The 20,052-nt window shown below is 38.4% G+C and overlaps 6 protein-coding genes across 8 annotated transcripts; 3 read left to right on the top strand and 3 right to left on the bottom strand.

Moving 5' to 3' along the window:
- Positions 1–62: 62 nt before the first annotated feature.
- On the bottom strand, positions 63–6,048 carry LOC106387801 (ISWI chromatin-remodeling complex ATPase CHR17). The gene is given in 26 exon segments (XM_048743162.1): positions 63–320; positions 450–551; positions 646–861; positions 950–1,128; positions 1,240–1,302; positions 1,305–1,403; positions 1,482–1,544; positions 1,629–1,683; positions 1,791–1,860; positions 1,925–2,014; positions 2,118–2,194; positions 2,277–2,311; positions 2,393–2,581; positions 2,677–2,770; positions 2,848–2,935; positions 3,009–3,229; positions 3,334–3,407; positions 3,483–3,765; positions 3,836–3,970; positions 4,140–4,361; positions 4,444–4,623; positions 4,711–4,808; positions 5,025–5,137; positions 5,255–5,361; positions 5,451–5,582; positions 5,747–6,048. Coding segments are annotated over 26 exon segments (3,225 nt in total). The 5' UTR covers positions 5,969–6,048; the 3' UTR covers positions 63–302.
- Positions 6,049–6,332: 284 nt separating this feature from the next.
- Positions 6,333–9,424, top strand: LOC106387805 (probable feruloyl esterase A). Of its 2 annotated transcripts, none has more exons than XM_013827728.3 (11): positions 6,333–6,595; positions 6,688–6,760; positions 7,137–7,216; positions 7,374–7,439; positions 7,523–7,570; positions 7,660–7,727; positions 7,808–7,880; positions 7,961–8,125; positions 8,222–8,416; positions 8,588–8,679; positions 8,898–9,424. In XM_013827728.3, the coding sequence occupies exons 2-11, from the start codon at positions 6,691–6,693 to the stop codon at positions 9,106–9,108; spliced, it is 1,068 nt and encodes a 355-aa protein (XP_013683182.2). In that variant the 5' UTR covers positions 6,333–6,595; positions 6,688–6,690; the 3' UTR covers positions 9,109–9,424. The 2 variants fall into 2 exon arrangements, with proteins under 2 accessions (XP_013683182.2, XP_013683181.2); XM_013827727.3 differs by having other exon boundaries at positions 6,344–6,595; positions 6,688–6,763.
- Positions 9,425–9,629: 205 nt separating this feature from the next.
- Positions 9,630–12,578, top strand: LOC106387803 (probable feruloyl esterase A). 2 transcript variants are annotated; one of them, XM_013827726.3, is made up of 11 exons: positions 9,630–9,836; positions 9,993–10,065; positions 10,252–10,331; positions 10,537–10,602; positions 10,698–10,745; positions 10,836–10,903; positions 10,988–11,060; positions 11,143–11,307; positions 11,400–11,594; positions 11,723–11,814; positions 12,048–12,578. In XM_013827726.3, exons 2-11 carry the CDS (start codon positions 9,996–9,998, stop codon positions 12,262–12,264), a joined length of 1,074 nt encoding a protein of 357 aa, XP_013683180.2. In that variant the 5' UTR covers positions 9,630–9,836; positions 9,993–9,995; the 3' UTR covers positions 12,265–12,578. The 2 variants fall into 2 exon arrangements, with proteins under 2 accessions (XP_013683180.2, XP_013683179.2); XM_013827725.3 differs by having other exon boundaries at positions 10,246–10,331.
- Positions 12,579–13,871: 1,293 nt separating this feature from the next.
- Positions 13,872–16,702, top strand: LOC106387807 (E3 ubiquitin-protein ligase MIEL1-like). Its single transcript, XM_013827732.3, has 12 exons — positions 13,872–14,491; positions 14,742–14,829; positions 14,915–14,971; positions 15,049–15,081; positions 15,183–15,260; positions 15,356–15,399; positions 15,499–15,539; positions 15,636–15,718; positions 15,854–15,945; positions 16,041–16,110; positions 16,188–16,229; positions 16,325–16,702. The coding sequence occupies exons 1-12, from the start codon at positions 14,442–14,444 to the stop codon at positions 16,448–16,450; spliced, it is 804 nt and encodes a 267-aa protein (XP_013683186.2). The 5' UTR covers positions 13,872–14,441; the 3' UTR covers positions 16,451–16,702.
- On the bottom strand, positions 16,659–18,113 carry LOC106387806 (divinyl chlorophyllide a 8-vinyl-reductase, chloroplastic-like). The gene has a single exon (XM_013827731.3). The coding sequence runs from the start codon at positions 18,010–18,012 to the stop codon at positions 16,759–16,761; it is 1,254 nt and encodes a 417-aa protein (XP_013683185.2). The 5' UTR covers positions 18,013–18,113; the 3' UTR covers positions 16,659–16,758.
- Positions 18,114–18,248: 135 nt separating this feature from the next.
- Positions 18,249–18,759, bottom strand: LOC111201315. The gene has a single exon (XM_022693023.2). It carries the CDS (start codon positions 18,574–18,576, stop codon positions 18,412–18,414), a length of 165 nt encoding a protein of 54 aa, XP_022548744.2. The 5' UTR covers positions 18,577–18,759; the 3' UTR covers positions 18,249–18,411.
- Between the last annotated feature and the right edge of the window lie 1,293 nt (positions 18,760–20,052).

Genomic DNA, 20,052 nt, shown 5'->3' with positions numbered 1-20,052 from the left:
CTGAGAAGAGACATACGCTCTGTGTTCTGCTCGAATCCAACCACTATAGCAGAATTGAGATGTAAGTTTAAATAGAACTACTACAACTGCTAAAATTAGGAATGTGTTAACAGTGATTTTACTAAAGGAAAAGAGAAAGTAGGATCAAAGATAGTCAAAATAATGAGGGTTGTGAATACAAAATGTTATAGATCGGCCTTTGTCACAGCTAAACCAATTCTCTGATTTGTAATCATACCTAACTAGAAATAACCACAATACATAATAATATGCATAGCGGGATGAATTCATCTAGGCTCTCCTTATTTCCTACGTTTTCCCTGCAGATACATGAAGTTTTCGAGTTAGGATCAAAACCACACAGAACTTGTTTTATCTAACGAATTGTCTGGTTTGCATCACTTAGCAGCAAAATAAACAAGTCTATATATTGTAAACGATTTGCTTACCGAGGTCACAAAATCATCCATTGACAGCTGCTTTCGCTTCTTCACGAATGTAGGGCTCTCATTTGCTTGACTACCCGAAGCTCGCTTTGAAGGTGTTGCATTCTGAAACAATTTATAAAGCGTATCATCAGATGCTCAATAACTAAACAACAAAGCATGAATGTGAACTCTTTTAAGACTTTCTTCCAAGCCTCACCTTTGCAAGCTTCTTATCCCTACGGGCTCGCCTCTCTGCCTCATCATGCTCTTGGTTCTCTTTCTCAATCAGCCGGATCAGCGTGTCGCATCTCCTGGCCAGTTCTTGACTCGAACGGGATTTTACAAACCAGTCAAAGCTAAACAACGGGGATGTCTTAAAAGTTGTCTTTAGTTCATCCCAGTTTCCATACCCAAGCTTATGGACCATGCATACCTGTTAATCACAAGTTCCTCGGGTCAATGTCATCCAAAATCTTAACCCACACAGAGTACAAATATAGAGGGTTAAACAGATATCAGACCAGGAAACGGTCACACTCTTCATTGTATAGCTTCCCTTTGTTCTGACCATACTGAATCTTCAGTTCCAGCCACGGGTTCCTGTAGCGGTCCAGTTTCTTCCCAATAGCTTTCATGATTTCATCTTTCCTAGAGATTCTTCCTTCCCCTTTCTCAATATTCTTGATGATTCTATCGTAATCTAAGGTCAGAGGTAAAATCTTACTTAGCATAAGATTCTTCTGCGACGCAAAATACCCGACCGTATTTTACAGCAGACACTCAAAAACTTAACAATATAAATTTTACTTACCATTTAGCTCCTTGTATCGCTCTTGGAAAACTTGAGCATATCGTTCAACCTCTTCGTCTGTTTTCCTTCCATCTCAGATGCAATACTTTTTATATCATTCCGGCCATATTTCTCACAAGATCTAATGAAGCTGTTGAAGTCTCTTTTGCTCCATGTTGGGAACCCTGAGGAAAACAATCAAACATATTATACAAAGGTCATCATTAAGAATGCCAACCCACTGTAAAATCAAGTGAATTCACTTGCCTCTTCCAACAATTGTTCCTTTTCTTCCACTTCTTCAGCAGTTAAGGGATCTCCAACTTCTGAGAAAGTAATTCTTAATCAGTAATAGGTTCAGTGGAGTCATATAAGGATAGAGGAAACAGACTGAAAAAAACAAGCTTCACCTTCAGGTTCATCAGCTTCAACTGTGTCTTTCATCTGAGTTTTCTGATGTGTTTGCTGAAATCAAAACGAATGAAGATGCTATTACACCCTAAAACGCCTTTAAACTAAAAATTGCATAAATGACATGATAAGTCGATAGATCTTTCAAATAAAAACCCCACCATAAGGTGTCGCACTTCCTTTTCATACAGCTCGGTCAATCTTTGTGTGTTAAAGAACTGGAAATCATGCCTGGGGGATGGAAAAGAACATTAGATATATAGGATAAAAATATCATCAGGAAAATGGTACTTACAAATGGGGCATGCGCGGAATTCTAGGCTCTTTGGGTTTAGCTGGAGCACCTTGTCGCAATGTTTGCTTGAAGTATTCATTTTCAGAGTAGCTGAAGGGTAGGTTCATAAAAGTACGTATTTGAGGTTGGATGTTGTTGAGGAAGACATGATAGATCACATAACAAAAAAAAAAGAGAAGAAGTAAATACTTACTTGCGCTTTCTTTCTCTTTTTGGTGGATCATTCCAATTCTCACTCACAATCTTCTTAAAATCCAACTTGTTCTCATCCTACCAAACAATAAAGATATAAATTTAGTACAAAAGATTATTCAAAATAGTGCAGGTGCGTAAGCAGAGTATGCAAGAGTACCTTATTATCATCGTCAAAATCATATAGGTCAGCAGCTGCAACAAACCGCAAATCACATTAGACATGCAAGGGAGTTACCATTAAAAATAACACAAAGGGTTACATGAGATGCTTACGGTCATCCATTTTAAACTGTATTGCATCTTCAGTGAACTTCTTCATTTTCGCATCAAGTTCAGCAGTTGCTTCTTCTCCTTTGGCAATGATTCTGTCAATATCCTCATCCGTAATTGTGCTATCTTTAGAACTGAACACCATTTCAGCACCATATCTAACCATTTGGAGTAACTCATCCTTATTAACAGCTGAAAAGTATAGAAAAGAAACAAAACAATAAGAGAATCAAAATCCATACAAGACGCGCCTATACATTTTACAACCTCAGTAGACAAACACTTACTTTTCTGTTCTGCCAATCGCCCTTGCTGAATTACCAGAGCATCAAGTGCCAATTTCTTGTAAGCTCTTTCAATCACTTTTTCCTCAATAGCATTCTGTACATGGCCAATACAAAATTAGTTTTAGGTTCTGGATGCTTTTCATACTTAATATACATGTGTAGAAGACTAACTTCTGTGCAGAACCGGAATACTTGAACTTCTTTCTTTTGACCAATCCTATGTGCACGATCTTGAGCTTGCAAGTCAACTTGGGGATTCCTGCCAGATTCCGCTCACCACATTAAGCAAGAAGAAAATACTCTTACACTACAATCGACAAGAAAAAGCTTACCAGTCACTATCATACAGGATCACAATATCTGCAGTAGCAAGATTGATACCAAGCCCTCCAGCTCTAGTGGATAACAAGAAAACAAATTTCTCACTTCCTGGCTTGTTGTAGGCTTCTATGGAAGCGTCTCGTTCGTCACCACCAGTATTTCCATCAATACGGCAGTACTGGTAACCACGATACAACATATAATCTTCAAGAATATCCAAAAGCCTTGTCATCTGATACAGACGAGCGAACTCATTAGAATAAGAGAACAAAAAGAATAGCACTCAAACAAGAGGAAACAAAGGAAGGAACCATTATTTGTTGTGTTATGTCCTACCTGAGAAAATATCAGAACCCTTGAATCGCGTTCTTTCAACTTAGGTAGCAATTTGTCTAAGAGAATCATCTTACCTGGAAACAAGAATCGCAACAGAAATTACTAAGACATTAAATGGCTACAGTATAAAATTTGAATGCAATTCATACCTGAATTTGTTACAAGGTGATCCCCTGTGGTATAAGGGGGGCCAGGCTCTGCACCTTGAAAGAGATAAGGGTGATTGCAGCATTTGCGCAATTGCATTGCTATGTTCAACAGACGTTTGCGTTCTCCACCACCATTAACCACTTCAAGATCTTTCTGCAGTAGCGCCTTGTAGTACTGTTTTTGCATCTGCGACAAGCCAACCTTAAGTATCGTCTCCTTTTTTGGAGGCAAGCCTTTCTCTACATCTGATTTTAACCTCCGAAGAAGAAATGGTCGGAGAACCTAAAAAGATAAGAGTAAGCGATAAGCATAACAACTTAGAGATTAAAATCGATTAACCACGAATACATACCTTATGAAGCTGTTGAACAACTTCTTGCTGGTCATTTTCACCAGAAATTTGAAACCACTCATCAAAAGTCTCTGCTGAACTAAAAACCTCTGGCAGAAGAAAATTGAGAAGAGCCCACAATTCATGGAGATTATTCTGTATATAAGAAACAAATATGAATATATCAAATGAGAACAGTATTAACTGAAACAGACAAAGTACAAAGGACATAAGAAGCATGTATAAAGAATGCACAATCAAAACAACAATGTTCAAATAATCATGAAAAAGGTTGGTAATTATTCTAAATAGATTGAACAAATACCTGAAGGGGGGTTCCCGTGATAAGAAGCCGGTAATTGGTACTAAAAAGTCTCATCGTTTTTGAAAGCAGTGAATTCTCATTCTTGATTCGATGTGCTTCATCAATAATTATGTAACGCCAGCTAAAGCGACGCAAGGATGTCTTCTCTTTGATAGCCATCTCAAAGCTTGTGACACAAACGTCGAATTTACCCACAACTAGCAGTTCATCACGGATATATCTCTGCATTGTTTATCGTATATTTCAGAATCCTAGCGAACACACATAAATACAACCATGAAATGGCAAAGCATTTGTGACTCACCCTTTCCTCAGGATTACCAAGGAATTTCACGGCGCGCAGGACAGGACAAAATCGACGAATTTCATTCATCCAGTTACCAATGGTTGATTTTGGAGTAACAATCATATGAGGGCCATTAATTCCCTTGAATTCATGCAGGTACGCGAGCAACGAAATTGTTTGAAGTGTCTTCCCCAGACCCTAGACCATGGAACAAAAATGAGGTAATGATTAGCATCCGAGAAAATAGAGAGCTGAAAACCCTTAGCTTAGCTAGCAGTAGTTTACCATTTCATCTGCAAGAATTCCATTTATGCCATTCTCATACAGCCGAATGAGCCAGTTTAAACCAGCCAATTGGTAATCTCTCATTTTCCCCTGAATACCTGTCATATGAATATTACGAAGGTCAGAACTCTAAAATTCAACCGAATTTACCCAGTAAACCTAGACACTATGAGGTAGCCGCTGAGGCAATACGTATAACATGCGTTAGAAAAGTGAGCGTAAGGTTTCATATTCCTATTATAACTTCTGTTCAGTGGTTGCAATAACACTTGTGCGCCATTCTAGATAAAAAAGAGCAAAATACAAGTACTTACAAGACGGTTGAGTGAGCAATCGTGTGCCTCCAGATCCAGAAATACCACCTTCTTCTTCCTTTAAACACTCTTGATCTTCCTCCTCTTCAGTTAATTTGGAAGCATGACGACCCCTGAAGACAGAGTAAAACCCAATAAGTAAGTCATGAGACTGTGTACTTATCATATTTCATGAAACGTCCAATGAATGACCATTAATATATTTTGAGATTATTTACAATGCAACACACCTTCCTTTCCCCTTCTTCTGAGACGAAGATGGTTCACTCTTAGCAAAATGTGCAAACAACTCAGTTTGCTGCAGAAGATAAGTAAGTCTCCCTTTTCCTTTGTTGTTCTACAAACAAAGAACGATTGAGATTTTTCAATGCCTGGGGATGTAAAAGACAAACAGCTCAAATCCTAAGAATTTATTTACTAGCTTACCATGTCTTTATCTATGGAAGCATTTTGGGCGTCTAAAATTTCCTGAATTTTCTGCTTCTTCATCTTCTGCATCTCTTTAAGCCTAGCCTTCTCACGTTTCCTGATTTCAGCTTTCTCGTCATCTTCTTCATCCTACAGATGCCCATAAAATCATAAAAAGCGTTACCAAATATCCTCAGGAGTCACATCAGAGAAATACCAAAGGAAACCTAATCGTGGCTAAATTAAAATTTAAGATTTCGAGCAAATTCACAGCGAACATGATAATGCGAATCGAAAAGGGCGAATATAGCTACCTCATCGGCATCATCTTCTACAGGGACGACCTCATCGTCAGATACGAGTGCTTCGTCGGGGGCAACCTCTTCCTCTTCCTCGTTGGAGTCCGCCGAGCGAGCAACGGCCTGGAGCTCCTCATCGTCTTCTTCCACATTGACCTGATCGTTAACTCGCTCATCCTCTTCCGACGACGAGTAACCCTCGTCTGAAGAAACTTCCCGATTCGAAGCTCTCGCCATCGACACAACGCCTCTCTGAGATCCCTGATTTCGGCCGAGATCGAGGGTTCTTTAAGGACGGACGTTTGAAACGACTGTGTACCTTTGGAGAGACGGTTTTAACCCCGTTGATTCGAGAGATCTAAATCTAACGGCTTCAGATGTGCCACGTTGCTTATATATAATTTCCCGCCACTTGAGATCCCGCTTTGGACTAATGGGCCAAAAAGGCCCATGGGCTCAACATTAGGTCAAATTTTGATACGTAGTTTAACTGCCTTATCCATATATCTCGCCGAATCACGCAAACGACAGCTCAGAACTCGAATCTATGACACAAGCTACAACTGAAATTCCACTAATACCCTTGGTAAGAGGCTAAGACGCTTTCTCTCCGACATCTTTGCGTATTAAAGGATGAAGGTGGAATTTAAATTAAAAAAATGATTCGTATCGCTTCGACGTTTCTTCCTCCTCCTCCTTCGCGAGAGTCGTCATCGCATATCAATCACGCTCCTCTTATATAAGTCGCCGCTAATTTCATAGCGGGAGATAGTCTCCGATCATCGACCGATCGCTTGCTTTGATCCTCAGTTTTTTCGGGTTCTGAGATTCCTGGATTGGGTTACTGGAATCTCTTGATATAAGGTAAACTGTTGTGATTATTTGCTTCCTAATTTTGCTATGATTTAGCTCAATTTTCCGTGATTTTGAATTTGTGAATGTGGACCTTCTTGCAGAACATGGGACAGAAGAGATGGATGTTCTTGCTGGCAATTTTTGCTGTTCTTCTGTCATTGACAAGTGGAAGAGGTGGTAATGAAACTTCTATAATGATATGTCTGTCTGTTTCCTTTCTGGAACTTGAGTTCTCAATTTATCCCATTGAGTCTAGTTAAGATCATAAGTTTTGAAACTAAGAGATGTATTGATAGTTGTTTCGGATGATTAATTAAGGTCTAATTACATGTCCAGTCATGATTTTTTTTTTTTGGCTTCTAGAGGAACAAATCAATATATAACCCATTTAGAGTCAGATGTGGAAGGGACCATGAATAATAAAAATTATTGATTGCAAAGCCTTGTGATACGACAATCTTGTGTACTTGTTATATGAGCTGTGAGGTTATATAAATGAGTTAAGTCTGAAACAAGTGAGTTGATGGTGACTTATTTCTTCTAATTGTAGTTCTCAAGTTGAAGAGCGATGATGATCGACATGTGTACAACCATACGCTTACTCTTACACTTGTGGAGTATGCTTCTGCGGTAAGCTAATATGGCAGATACTACAGTAATAAAAAATAACTGTTTATAGTTAAATCATTTATAGTTGTCAAAACTGTTAATAGTATACTACTAGGGGAAAGAGAGTAAGCTGATAAAGTGCACCGGTATGGATGAATCAATTTGTTTGTGTATGCAGGTATATGTGTCTGATTTGACAGAACTATTCAACTGGACGTGTGAAAGATGCAATGGCTTGACTAAGGTATAACATTTGTTGGGGCAGATCACTGGCTGAAGCCACAATAGCTCCAGACGGGAATTATAACGTGCTTTTGGATGGTGCAGGGTTTCGAAGTAATAGAGATAATATTTGACGTTGAGCACTGTCTACAGGTCTGTTGTGACATCATAAGCTACATCCGGACACAATTTCTTTAGTTGAACAGTTATTAATATCAGTAAGGTGTTACTTGTAACAACAGGCATATGTTGGGGTGGCAAAGGATTTGAATGCTATCATTATTGCATTCCGGGGAACTCAAGAACACAGGTATTATTCTCTGTCATTGTAATCATTAAGGTTCATGCCTAAACTTGCTTGATTGCTTAATCAGCTCAAACTTTGCGCAGCATACAAAATTGGGTCTCGGATTTGTTCTGGAAACAGCTCGATCTAAATTACCCTGACATGCCAGATGCAATGGTACGCTTTAATGTCAAGTTTTGTCATCTAGATTACTATGTAGTAAGTTGGAATTTTTTAATACTCGTCTACATTGGCAGGTGCACCATGGCTTCTATAGTGCTTATCACAATACAACTCTACGACCAGCAGTTTTGGGTGCAGTACAACGAGCGAAGATATCCTACGGTGCGAACATCAACATCATAGTGACTGGTCATTCAATGGGAGGAGCCATGGCTGCCTTTTGTGGACTAGATCTAGTTGTAATCAAACTTGACTCTACACCAAAATTTTTTATATATCTTATTGCTATTGCTTTTGAAGTTGTTCATTGACTTTGATTTGGATGTAAATCTCAGGTAAATGAAGGAGAAGAAAACGTACAGGTCATAACATTTGGGCAACCTCGTGTTGGGAATGCCGCTTTTGCATCTTATTACAGTTTGCTTGTGCCTAACACCTTCCGGATCACGCATGAGCATGATATGGTTCCTCATCTCCCTCCTTTTTATCATATTTTCCCTCAGAAAACATACCACCACTTCCCAACAGAGGTAACGTCGTTTTCTCAGTCCACTAGATGTTCATCAGTTTAACTTTTAAAAATGTAAGCCACTTTATGCAAAAAAATGGGGACTACGCGAGTGTTTTTTAATGTCTCTGCCTGGTTTATCGACTGTCTGAAAGAACCGATGAGAGAGGTAATGGTGTGTTTCGGTTTGCAGGTGTGGGTGAGAGATCTCGGTTTTTCAAGTCTAGTTCTTGCTAGTGTGGAGAAAGTTTGTGACAACACTGGTGAGGATCCTACATGCAGCAGGTAACGAGCAATCCCTCTAAACAGTTTGCTGATATAGTTCCATTGCGCAACTAGAAACTTAGGATTATTATTAACTACAACCCATCAAACCGGATCGATGACTATTGTTGGTCAGGAAACGTTACAGGATGGCTTATGTTTCATGTTCTAGCTGAGTCACCAGACATTTTTAATGCGGATGATCCCAGTATAGTAATTGTTAATCCTTGTTGTTTCAGATCGGTGGTGGGGAATAGCATCTCTGACCATTTAAAGTACTTTGGGATAGATCTAAGGTGTGAGACGTGGAGACAATGCACAATAGTGATGAGCCATGAGATGGATAGATTCAGCAGGAAAGATTCAAAGGGTAACCTAGTAATGTCACGGACACTTCCTTCCACGACTGTTAGCGAAACAGAAGCTCTACTCGAAAATGGTAATCTTTAAAGTCTAGAGGCGTCGGTGGGATAGAGTCTTTGTCAAGCAAAGTTTGAAAGGGAAGGTTTTGGGAGACTCATATGTGGAGAAAGAAGAATGGGTCGTTGATTCTTTGTGGGGTCTAGAAAGAAAGTGTGTAGATAATAACAAAAGACTTTTGTAAATTAAGTCGTAGGATGAATAGCATGTAACAATGTATAGTTGTAATTTTTAATTAAGTCGTAGGTTTAAATCCATATGTTCACATTGTTATTGGATCCAAATATGTAATAATGTATATATGGATATTGACATTTGGCTGGTAAACTGTATAGTTTTGATGTTATCACTTAAAAATTTATGGACAAAATGCAAGAAATAGCAAACCCGCTAGATGAGAAAGAGTGTTTTAGTAGATCTCAGTCCTAACTCCTAACTGCCAAATAAAGACGCAATCAAAACCGAAAAAAAAAGAAAATCATCATCGACCCTGTAGTTCCGAAAATACCCTTGACTCTTGATGATATCTAACACGCGTCGCCTCTTTCCTCTTTGCGTATAAAGGACGAAACTGGAAATCAGATTTAAAATAAGGAAAAAACAAACGAATATTCGTATTTTCAGAGGCGTTTCGAATCGCAATCGCAATTATTTCTCAGCCGAGGAGGAGAGGATTTAATCCCCGATCACTAGTGTCCGTATTTATATCCATTCGTGCTTCTTTCGCTTTGCTTTGAACCTCAGTTTTTGTCTGGTTGGTGAGTTCTCTTGGGGCCTTTTTGCTCTAATAATAATCCTCGATTAGCTCGTTTCATAAGCTTTAATTTAGCTTCAAAATCCTCCTTTGCTTAGCTCAATTTCGCCGTTGATGAACCATAGATTCATGCGGGTTGTGTTTTGTTGTATTGTTGCAGGACATGGAGCATAAGAGATGGGTGTTCTTGCTGGCAATATTTGCTTGTCTTCTTTTCTTTTCGCGTGGACGAGGTAATAATGATTATTTGTAATTGTATGTTTCCTTTATAGGCTACTTCATTTTTCAGTTCTCTCTTTTGTGTCTTTCCTAACTAAGATAATAAGCTAGTGAAGGGGTTGTTCATTAAAGGGGACATTTTTATTTAAGACTGCAAAAATTGTGACTTTGTGGTGTAACCTTGTCTCTTTTAGTTGCAGTTCTCAAGTGGAAGACTGATGATGATTCACCTGTTTACAACCATACACTTGCCTTAACTCTTGTTGAGTATACTTCTGCGGTATGTTGATACTAGCGCAGTTACTAACACTAATCAAAAAGGCCTTTAGCAACTTTGAATGCCATTTATCTCTAATATTCTGCTAGATGAGAAAGGAATGTGTAACACTTGCGACTTCATTTATCGTTATTAGCACTAGTATAGAAGAGAGTTTATGCTGATAAAGTACACCAGATGGGTGAATCAAGTTTGTTTATGTATGCAGGTCTATATGTCTGATTTGACAGAACTCTTTACTTGGACTTGTGAAAGATGCAATGGTTTGACTAAGGTAGTACATGTGTTTTTTACCTTTTTTAAGGCACAGTATGCATAAATGTAGTAGCTCTAAGATTGGATATTCTAACGTTCTATGGGATGGTGCAGGGTTTCCAAGTAATAGAGATAATAGTTGACATTGAGCACTGCCTACAGGTCTGCCATGATATCTTAAGCTGTATGAGGATATGATGTTCTTTCATTAAACAAGTAATTGATATCAGCTCTTTTAACTTGTGACAACAGGGATATGTTGGGGTAGCAAAGGATTTGAATGCTATCGTCATTGCATTTCGGGGAACTCAAGAACACAGGTATCATTCTCGTCATTGTAGTCTAGAAGCTACACCCTTTATCTAAACTTGGTTGATGCTTAATCAAACCCAAAACATGTGCAGCATACAGAACTGGGTCTCAGACTTGTTCTGGAAACAGCTCGATCTAAATTACCCTGATATGCCAGATGCAATGGTAAGCTTTAACAAGCAAGTTTTTGTCATCTAGATTACCATTTAGTAAGGTGGAGTTATCAAGTGTTATTCTACATTGGCAGGTTCACCATGGCTTCTATAGTGCTTATCACAATACAACGGTACGTCCTGCAGTTTTGGATGCAGTAAAACGAGCGAAGAAATTCTATGGAGAGAACATCAAGATCATGGTGACTGGTCATTCAATGGGAGGAGCCATGGCTGCCTTTTGTGGACTAGACCTAGTTGTAATCATCCTTTACTTCAACTAAATTTCGTTATATCTTATTGTCATGTCCTGTGAAGTTGTTAATGACTTCTTTTGGGGTGTAAATCGCAGGTAAATGAAGGCTACGAAAACGTACAGGTCATGACATTTGGGCAACCTCGTATTGGGAATGCGGCTTTTGCATCTTATTATAGTTTGCTTGTGCCTAACACCTTCCGGATCACGCATGACCGAGATATCGTTCCTCATCTGCCTCCTTTCTTTTATCTTTTCCCTCAGAAAACATACCACCACTTCCCAACAGAGGTAAACAGAGCCTTTTACTATTTTTATTTAGTTGTTCTCAGCATCCTCCGAGACCTTACATGTTCATCAGAGTAACAGGTTTGAGATCTTTATTCAAACAGTTGGTAATAGTGTGTTTCGGGTTGCAGGTCTGGGTGAGAGATCTCAGTGTTTTGAAAATTGTTCGTTTTGGTATTGAGAAAGTTTGTGACAACACCGGTGAAGATCCTACATGCTGCAGGTAACTAACTATTATAATCTTTGGTCCGCAAGAACACATAAACTAGCAAAAACAAGCCCCCAAATCGAAGCATAAGATCATTACTTACTATCGTTGACATGGCTTTTAATGTTTTCACTTTGGTACATTTTGACTGGAATATATATAACATGACTTATGTTTCATGTTTTCACTTGGTTAGAGGACAGTTTTGACATGAATATAGTATAACTTGTTCGCTTTTGTTGTTTCAGATCGGTAATGGGAAGTAGCATATCCGACCATTTAACTTACTTTGGGGTAGAGTTGATGTGCGAGACATGGAGACAATGCAGCATAGTGATGGGGCACGAGGTGGAGAGTTACAGCAGAAGAGATTCAAAGGGCAACATATTCCTGTCCCGGACAGATCCTTCCACGGAGGTAACTGAAACGAAAACTCAATCCACAACCGGAGTCTCCAGTATTTAGGAGCTGGTTGATGAGAGTGTTGAGCAAGAGTGCTTGCTTCAAAGGGAGAGTTTGGGAAATTCAGATGTGGAGGAGGAAGAAGAGTTCTTTGATTCTTTGTGGTCGTGTAAGATAGTGTACAGATAATAATAATCAAGGCGTTGTAAATAGGTCGTCCGTTGATATAAATGAAAAAACAAACCTTTTTATTAATTTAAATCCATTATCTCATGGATATTGGACAACTATGTAAATATAAAATGTGTATGGATGGATATCCAATTTCTCTGGATAGTGAATTTATGTGTTATATGTAATATAATGTTCAGTGTTCACTAGTTTGAGCTCCAAAGCGATGAATGTGTTATCTTATCTGCATGCTTTGGCTGATTTACGAATTGACCGGGCTGGTTGTAAACAGTTCTGGTTGTGAAAGTATATTCCTTTTTATCAATGATTTCGTTGTTGTTGGAATTTTTTAATTTAGATCTAACACAATAAAAACAAAACAAAACGTCTTTGACACAAATTACCTCAAATGTGTGTTGGCCTAGAAGGGGATAAGATTATGACAGCAACCAAACCAAAATAAATTGATTTATTAAAGCACGGAAACTGCACCAACTGCTTCTAGTTATGGAATAGAAAGTTTTGAGAAGGCTAATATAGTACAATAATTCATATTTTGACCGTCTCTGGCCTGTAGCTAATGTATGATCTCATTAAAAAAAATGCATTTTATTCACATACGTGTTAATTTTTTAACAGCAAAGTATTTGACATATATTATTACTCACCATGAAAGCTAATAGTATTATACGCTTCATGTACAGAAGCATTTTCCAAGGTTTTGTAACTTTGTAAGTATATATTAAAGAAAAGGGATGGAGATCTGAATGTCAAGTGGCCTGCATGTATGATAGTAAGATGTACACGAAACGAATATATTGTAGCATTTTACTAACATTATCCACATCCCACGTTATTTATAGTCTTTTTAAGTTTAGCCCATGATTTTAAAACTAAAGCTGTTTGTAATCTTGTTACACCGGAGATCCTGTTAAATTGTTTTTCTCCGGTATAAAGCTCGAAACACACTAGACATGAATTTATTAAAATGCAATTAATTTATGTGTAATTTTGAAATGAAGCATATCAAAAGGTGTTGATTTAGAAATCCCCCCCAATTCGAGTAAATTTTAGTATTTTTCATCTCTATATGTTATTTCCGTTTATAGAAATAGTGATATATTAAGATGGACAAGCTCGTGGTACCATCACGTGGTCCAATGGGCTTGGTGGGGGCAATGTAACTGACTCAAGCAATGAACACTTGACCCTTTTTTTTATTGCAAGATGCAACTCTCGCCACTGCCTAAAAATTGATCAATCATATACTCTTTTGTATTCGCAAATGCCTAAAAAAATTGTAACCTACCTTTATCTATGAATAAGTATCAGGTGTCTTATTACTGTATTTTTGTAATCTTATCAATATTGGCTAAAATATTATACAAATTGGATATTAAATAAAATTATTTTTTGGAAACATATATAGAAATTGTAATCACCACCTTTAGCCTTCCAAAAACTCCAATTGATAAACAAATAAGTCATTAACTATCATTCTGCTAATATTACACAATTTACAAAGAAAAAAAACATGTATTTTTATATTAGAAAAGCACCGGGAAATAAATAGAAATTGTCTGTTACATAACCGATCTAGAAATATGATTGGTCAATAAATCGGCGCGCTCTCTGTTGCGGTTGGATCCACGTCATCCATCTCCTTCACCACCTTCTCCACCTTATCTCTCTCTCCATTAAATCATTCTCTTCTTTAAAGCCACCAGGCTAATAACAAGATTCACAAGGAGAGAGAGAGAAGATAAAGCGAAAAGATCCAAAGGCTTTATTTCTTTCTCTCTGAAAAAATAGGAAGATTGAAGAACTTTGTGTTCACCTTCTTCGATAAAAACAAGACCGTGGTGGGGTCTCTTATTCATTCCTGGCCTTGCGATTCCGATAAAACCATCGGATTCAAAAGCCCATTCAATCCCAATCCAAATCCAAATCCACTTGTTCTTCGCATAATATATAGATAGACAGATAGAGAGAGAAAGAGTTACACCTACCTTTTAGCTATCTATCTCTATCTCTTTCTCTCTCTATCGGCTTTGTCTTCTCCTGTTCTCATGGAAGCCTCACCCAATGATCGTCTTCATTTCGGCGTAATGGCTTTCGGGTAAAAACATCTCCTCTGTTTCCATGTTTGTGTCTTTGTGGGTCGTGTCTCGTTGGTCCTCAAGCTCAAAATCATAAAGTTTATACCTTTTTCCACATATCTGATTCATGGGTATTCGTCAGTTTCTAGTATCTGAACCCAATCGCTTCGTCCTTTTGTTTGTCTGCTCGAAACCATAGTAGATCTGTCTCGATCCATGAAACCGTATCTGATCCATGTAGATCGTTTCTGATTCCAATGTGTAATATAGGTGCGACCATTACAATAGGAGATGCCAAATCAGAGCTCCATGTTGCAACGAAGTCTTCTCTTGTCGTCATTGTCACAACGAGAGCACTGTAATATTCTCAATCCTCACCCATCTGTAATATTACAGTTTTAAATTACTTTCCCTGATATGTCCTAATCTATTTGGGTGTACAGAGCACATTGCGCAATATCTATGACCGTCACGAGCTTGTTCGTCAAGATGTTAAACAAGTACGACAACATCCTCTTAATTGAATTATGTGATCTCAACAAGTTCGTGTTTTTCTAATTTTGGGTTTTTTTTCCAGGTGATTTGTTCTGTTTGCGATACAGAGCAGCCGGTAACTCTCGTCATTCTTATGAGTTATGATGATGATCACACGGGTATCAGTATAGCTCGCGTGTGACATTTTGGGTTGGTTTCAATGTTTGTTTTATTCAGGTAGCTCAAGTTTGCACCAACTGTGGTGTCAACATGGGAGAATACTTTTGCGATATCTGCAAGTTCTATGATGACAATGTAATGAAAGTTTATTTCTTTGTACATATGTTTGGAATCTGTTTTCTTTCTCGATATTTGATTCTGATCATTTGCTCATGTTTGTCCTGTTTCAGACTGCAAAGGAACAGTTCCATTGTGATGACTGTGGCATTTGCAGGTGAGAATCTTTCTTCTTTATACAATGGAATATAGTTTATGTTCCTGGCTCTTAAGGCGTGCTTCGTTAAAAGCTGTGTGGTGTTTTTTTGTGTTGCAGAGTTGGTGGGCGTGAGAACTTCTTCCATTGCAAGAAGTGTGGTAAACTTCAAAGCAACAAGCTTTTCCTTTTTCTGCTTCAGACAAACACAATCAAGTGTTGATTGACTCATAAAGCTATCTGTTTCTTGCTTATAGGATCTTGTTATGCGATTGGCCTGCGCAACAACCATCGTTGCGTTGAGGATTCAATGCGGCATCACTGTCCCATTTGTTACGAGGTAATGTATATTTGTTTAAGGCTTTTAACTTTTCATCAAACATATGGTATTGGTGGGTTTTGACCCAAAAAAATGGTATTGGTGGGTTTTAGCAAATTGTGTGCCAGTGAATACTATATTTTGTTTCTCTTGCAGTATCTCTTTGACTCTCTTAAAGACACAACAGTGATGAAATGCGGACACACAATGCACTTTGAATGCTATCATGAGATGCTCAAGCGTGACAAGTAATCTATACTTTTTCTTCTACTTATTTGTCTCTCTTTTAAACGTCATGGTTGATTGTGATAGTTCTTGAACTTGTGGGCGTTTGTCTGTGTAGATTTTGTTGTCCGATTTGCTCGAGGTCAGTGATTGATATGTCCAAAACATGGCAGAGAATGGATGAAGAGGTTAGTTTAAAATACATTGTTGACTAAAACATATCTCAGACTGAAACATATCAATCTTTACTCATTGGTTTTCTTAGATTGAAGCCACTTCTATGCCATCAGATTACCGCGACAAGAAGGTAAATTAACTTATCTTTTTCTCCATCACTCGAAGCTCGATCAAAACCTTGAACATCTTAAAGTTAACTGACAAGACTATGCGGAATTTGAGCAGGTCTGGATACTATGCAACGACTGTAACGACACAACAGAAGTAAACTTCCATATAATCGGGCAAAAATGTGGACATTGTAGATCTTACAACACCAGAGCCATCGGACCTCCTGTTCTTCCTCAGTGACTAAACCAAACATCTTTATCACTTATTACCGCCACCAGAAAAGCAACCAAGAACTTCTTGTTGCAAAACAAAGATTGTTGATCAGTATGATCATTATTGGTCACAAAAGCAAAGACTCACATTTGTCATCTTCATGATTCTATTTGTTGTTGTTCTTATATATGATTATGTTTATTACCATTTATATTCGTGTGTGAGAAAGCCAGGATAATGTATAATATATATTCTTGATCCAGGAAAAATTACCTGTGATATAATCTCTCAAATTCACAGATTATATAATCTCAACAGTTACAACACCTAACACACTAGAAGAACTGCTCACCAAGCTCTTGACCAGCCATCCCTTCTCTAACAACCTTCTCAAAGAAGTCCTCAAGCGTATCCTTCCCATAGCTCGGCGTCTTCTCCTCACTATACTCCCCAGTCTCAGGATCAAGAATCAACATACTCTCCGCAGCATAATACCTCCCAATCTTCCCAAACTCAGCAGCCTCCGCAACACCAGGAAACACCTTCGCCACACCATCAAGAACCCCAATCACAAAGTCCATAATCTCAATAGGAACTTTCAAAAACTTAGGCTCTCTCCCAAGTATCCTAAACAGAATCTCCCCTTGCTCCAACGGCGTCAAGGCCTTCCCAGGCCCACCGATAGGCAACACCTTATTGATCTTATCCTCTTCCAAGACACAGTCCGCTATAAACGAAGCTAAATCCTCCTCGCTGATGGGTTTGCAAGCGCAGAGCTTCCCGTCTCCGAACATTACGTAAGGCTTCCCGTCTTTGACGATGTCCACCTGTCCGCCTAAGCTCTTGAAGAACGCCGTCGGTCTCACGATGCTGTACGTAAAGGTAGAGTCTTTCTCCTCGGACAGACTCATAAGCTCTGCTTCGAACTTGAGCTTGGCTCGCTGGAACTCGAGGAGAGGCTTCTGCACGCAGATAGCAGAGAGGAGGACGAAGTGTTTCGCGCCGAACTTCTTGCCGGCGAGGAGACTGTTCTTGGTCGCTTCGTAGTCGATCTTCCACGAGTCTTTGATGCCTCCGTTGCGGCTGGCGAGGCAGGAGACGACGACGTCGATGCCTAGGTTGAGACTCTCCACGGATCGCTCGAGGGAGGCTAGATCGGTGACGTCGGAGAAACAGACGTTAGCGCCTTGGAGCTGTTTTAAAGTCGCTTCCTTGTCGTTTTTGCCTCTGACGCCACTCTTCTCTCTTGCAACTGCGATCACGTTGAAGCCTCTTTTGACGAGCTCTTGAACCACGAATCTGCCTATGTACCCGGTGGAGCCGACGACTAGAATGTTTATCTCGCTGGGGCTTTTGTTCCTGAAGTTGGAGGACGAAGAAGAAGACGATGTCGCGGTCTCAAGAGATGAAACTGGTTTGAGTCTGAGATTCTTCGAGGGTTCATTGGTTTGGAAGGTGGAAGCGAGAGGAAACGAGTACGAGTTTAGCTGCTGAGATCGTGAGAGGAGTTTGGAATCTCTGAGGAAGGTTTTGGGTTTGGGTGTGTAGGAAGAGGAAGCGAAGACGTTGAAGGGAGAAGAAAGTGACATCCTTTAGAGGTTATGTATGAGAAAGTGCGAGAGAGTGAAGGAAAGTTATTCAGAGAGACGATGTGAGAGCCATTGGTTGTATGTATCCACTGGATAACTCTCCTTTGATCTTATTATTCACATAAACAAGTTAATTTTCAAAAAAGCCCTTATATTTTACTTTCCTTTTAATTTTACCCCAATAGTTTGTTGATGGTTGAATTTCAGATTTTGAATAATTTTGATAAAAGAAGAGAAGTTTAAAACAATTTACCTTGATTCATTACTGATTAAGAACCAAAACAACTTATTCATTAGTGATCACTAATCAAGAACCAAACATACATGTACGTATAAAAGAAGAAATCTTTTTTTGTGCTTGTGATCTGATATATAGATGGTATACTTGTTGAAGGTTGGTCAACGGCACCGGACGACGCGAACGGCAGTACGGCGTTCGTTGGAGGTGCAGACGGCCATGAGAGAGAGACAGACGACTAGCATGATGAGGAGATGTGTTAGTAAACTCGAACTACTGTCGTCACCCCCACCACCACAAGCCGCAGACATGCACATCCCACCCATTCTTCTTCTTGTGTCCGATGATTAGTCTAAGGAAGGTGAGATGATGAATTGAGAATGGAGAGGATAGTAGATGAATTGTTAGATGAGAAGGGTCTGTCTTTAATGAGTTTTTGATTGGTAGTATGCTTTTTAAAATGGTTTTTGTTGGACTTGTTTATGCCAACCTCGTGTATTAAATATGTATAAACCTATGTTTTAATATGTTTACTTATTTTGATGGTCCGTAGACTTAATGTGTGTAATCCTCTTGTCAATGTATATTACAACATGATGTTTTTTTAATGTTTTGCAATATATGAAATTACTTGATCAAGTAATAATGTTTGAAAATGATGATTAAAGTCTTGGCCTTCGATATATATATATATGTTCTATGATTTTTTTTCTTAAAATTGACACTTTTGGTTTTTTTTTTTTTTTTTTTTTTTTTTTGTCATCTTGACACTTTTGGTTATAAAGTAAATTTTATATTTTCTTGGCTAAATTGACTCTACTGATTGTCAAGTTTCGGTGGTAGACGGAACAATTGTTTAATTTGTGAAGAAAGGTTTAAATATCATCAAAGTAGGTTCCGACGTTCAACAGGATGATCGTGTTAGTCTTTTAAATAATTTCGACCGTGAATGCGCGACTTAGGTGTGGAACTTGGGCTTGATTATTTAATTCTTGGGCTTGGATTGAGATATCTAAAATACCATTTGACCCAGTGATTCACGCCCTGCAGGAAATAAATTGGAAATGTTGTACATATGTTCAACTCTGGAAAAATCATATGATCTTTCAACTAAAGATTATACTTAAAAGATTGCATATAACTTTACAAATTGAAAGTACATATTGAGAAGTGAAAAGTACAAACTGAAAGTATAACAATCAATTGATGCGTCACGAAACCTACGTAGATTTGTTTCTAAAAAAGTTAACGTGTTATAGTTGGACATTAATTATTGATTAAACAAATCAGTTTTAGATACTTTTGATGAAATTAGTTATGATAATTATAAAGCAAAAGTTCAGAAAAAGGTTAGTCGTATACGCATCGTCAAGTGGCAAGTGGCAAGTGCCAAGTGGGAAGAAATTGATACTTGGTTCCAAATGTTTCAAACTCAGAGTAGACCTATAATCCACCTAACACGCCCCAAAGATCAAAAACTTTTAATCTGTCCCCAAAGGCCAACTTCCTGTGTTTAGGTCTAAGACCATCTCCAATGGATTACTTTATTTTTTACTCTAAAATAAAGTAACTCTATAATAGAGTTTGAGTTTGTTCCAATGGTACTTTATTTTAGAGTAGAAGATAGAGTGATGAACAAAAAAAAAACAAATTACTCTATATTTGGAGTAAACCTATTATAATAGAGTGAGAAATGAAGTACCATTGGAGCATTTTTTACTCTAAACTCTATTTTAGAGTGAAAAATAGAGTGGGGTTGGAAATGCTCTAATGATGATACGTAAAGGGCCACAGCCACTACA

This window comes from Brassica napus, chromosome A10, assembly GCF_020379485.1.
Source record: "Brassica napus cultivar Da-Ae chromosome A10, Da-Ae, whole genome shotgun sequence".
Classification (NCBI taxonomy): domain Eukaryota; kingdom Viridiplantae; phylum Streptophyta; class Magnoliopsida; order Brassicales; family Brassicaceae; genus Brassica; species Brassica napus.
The sequence above is the reverse complement of the archived record's forward strand: the minus strand, read 5'-3'. Positions and strand labels throughout refer to the sequence as shown.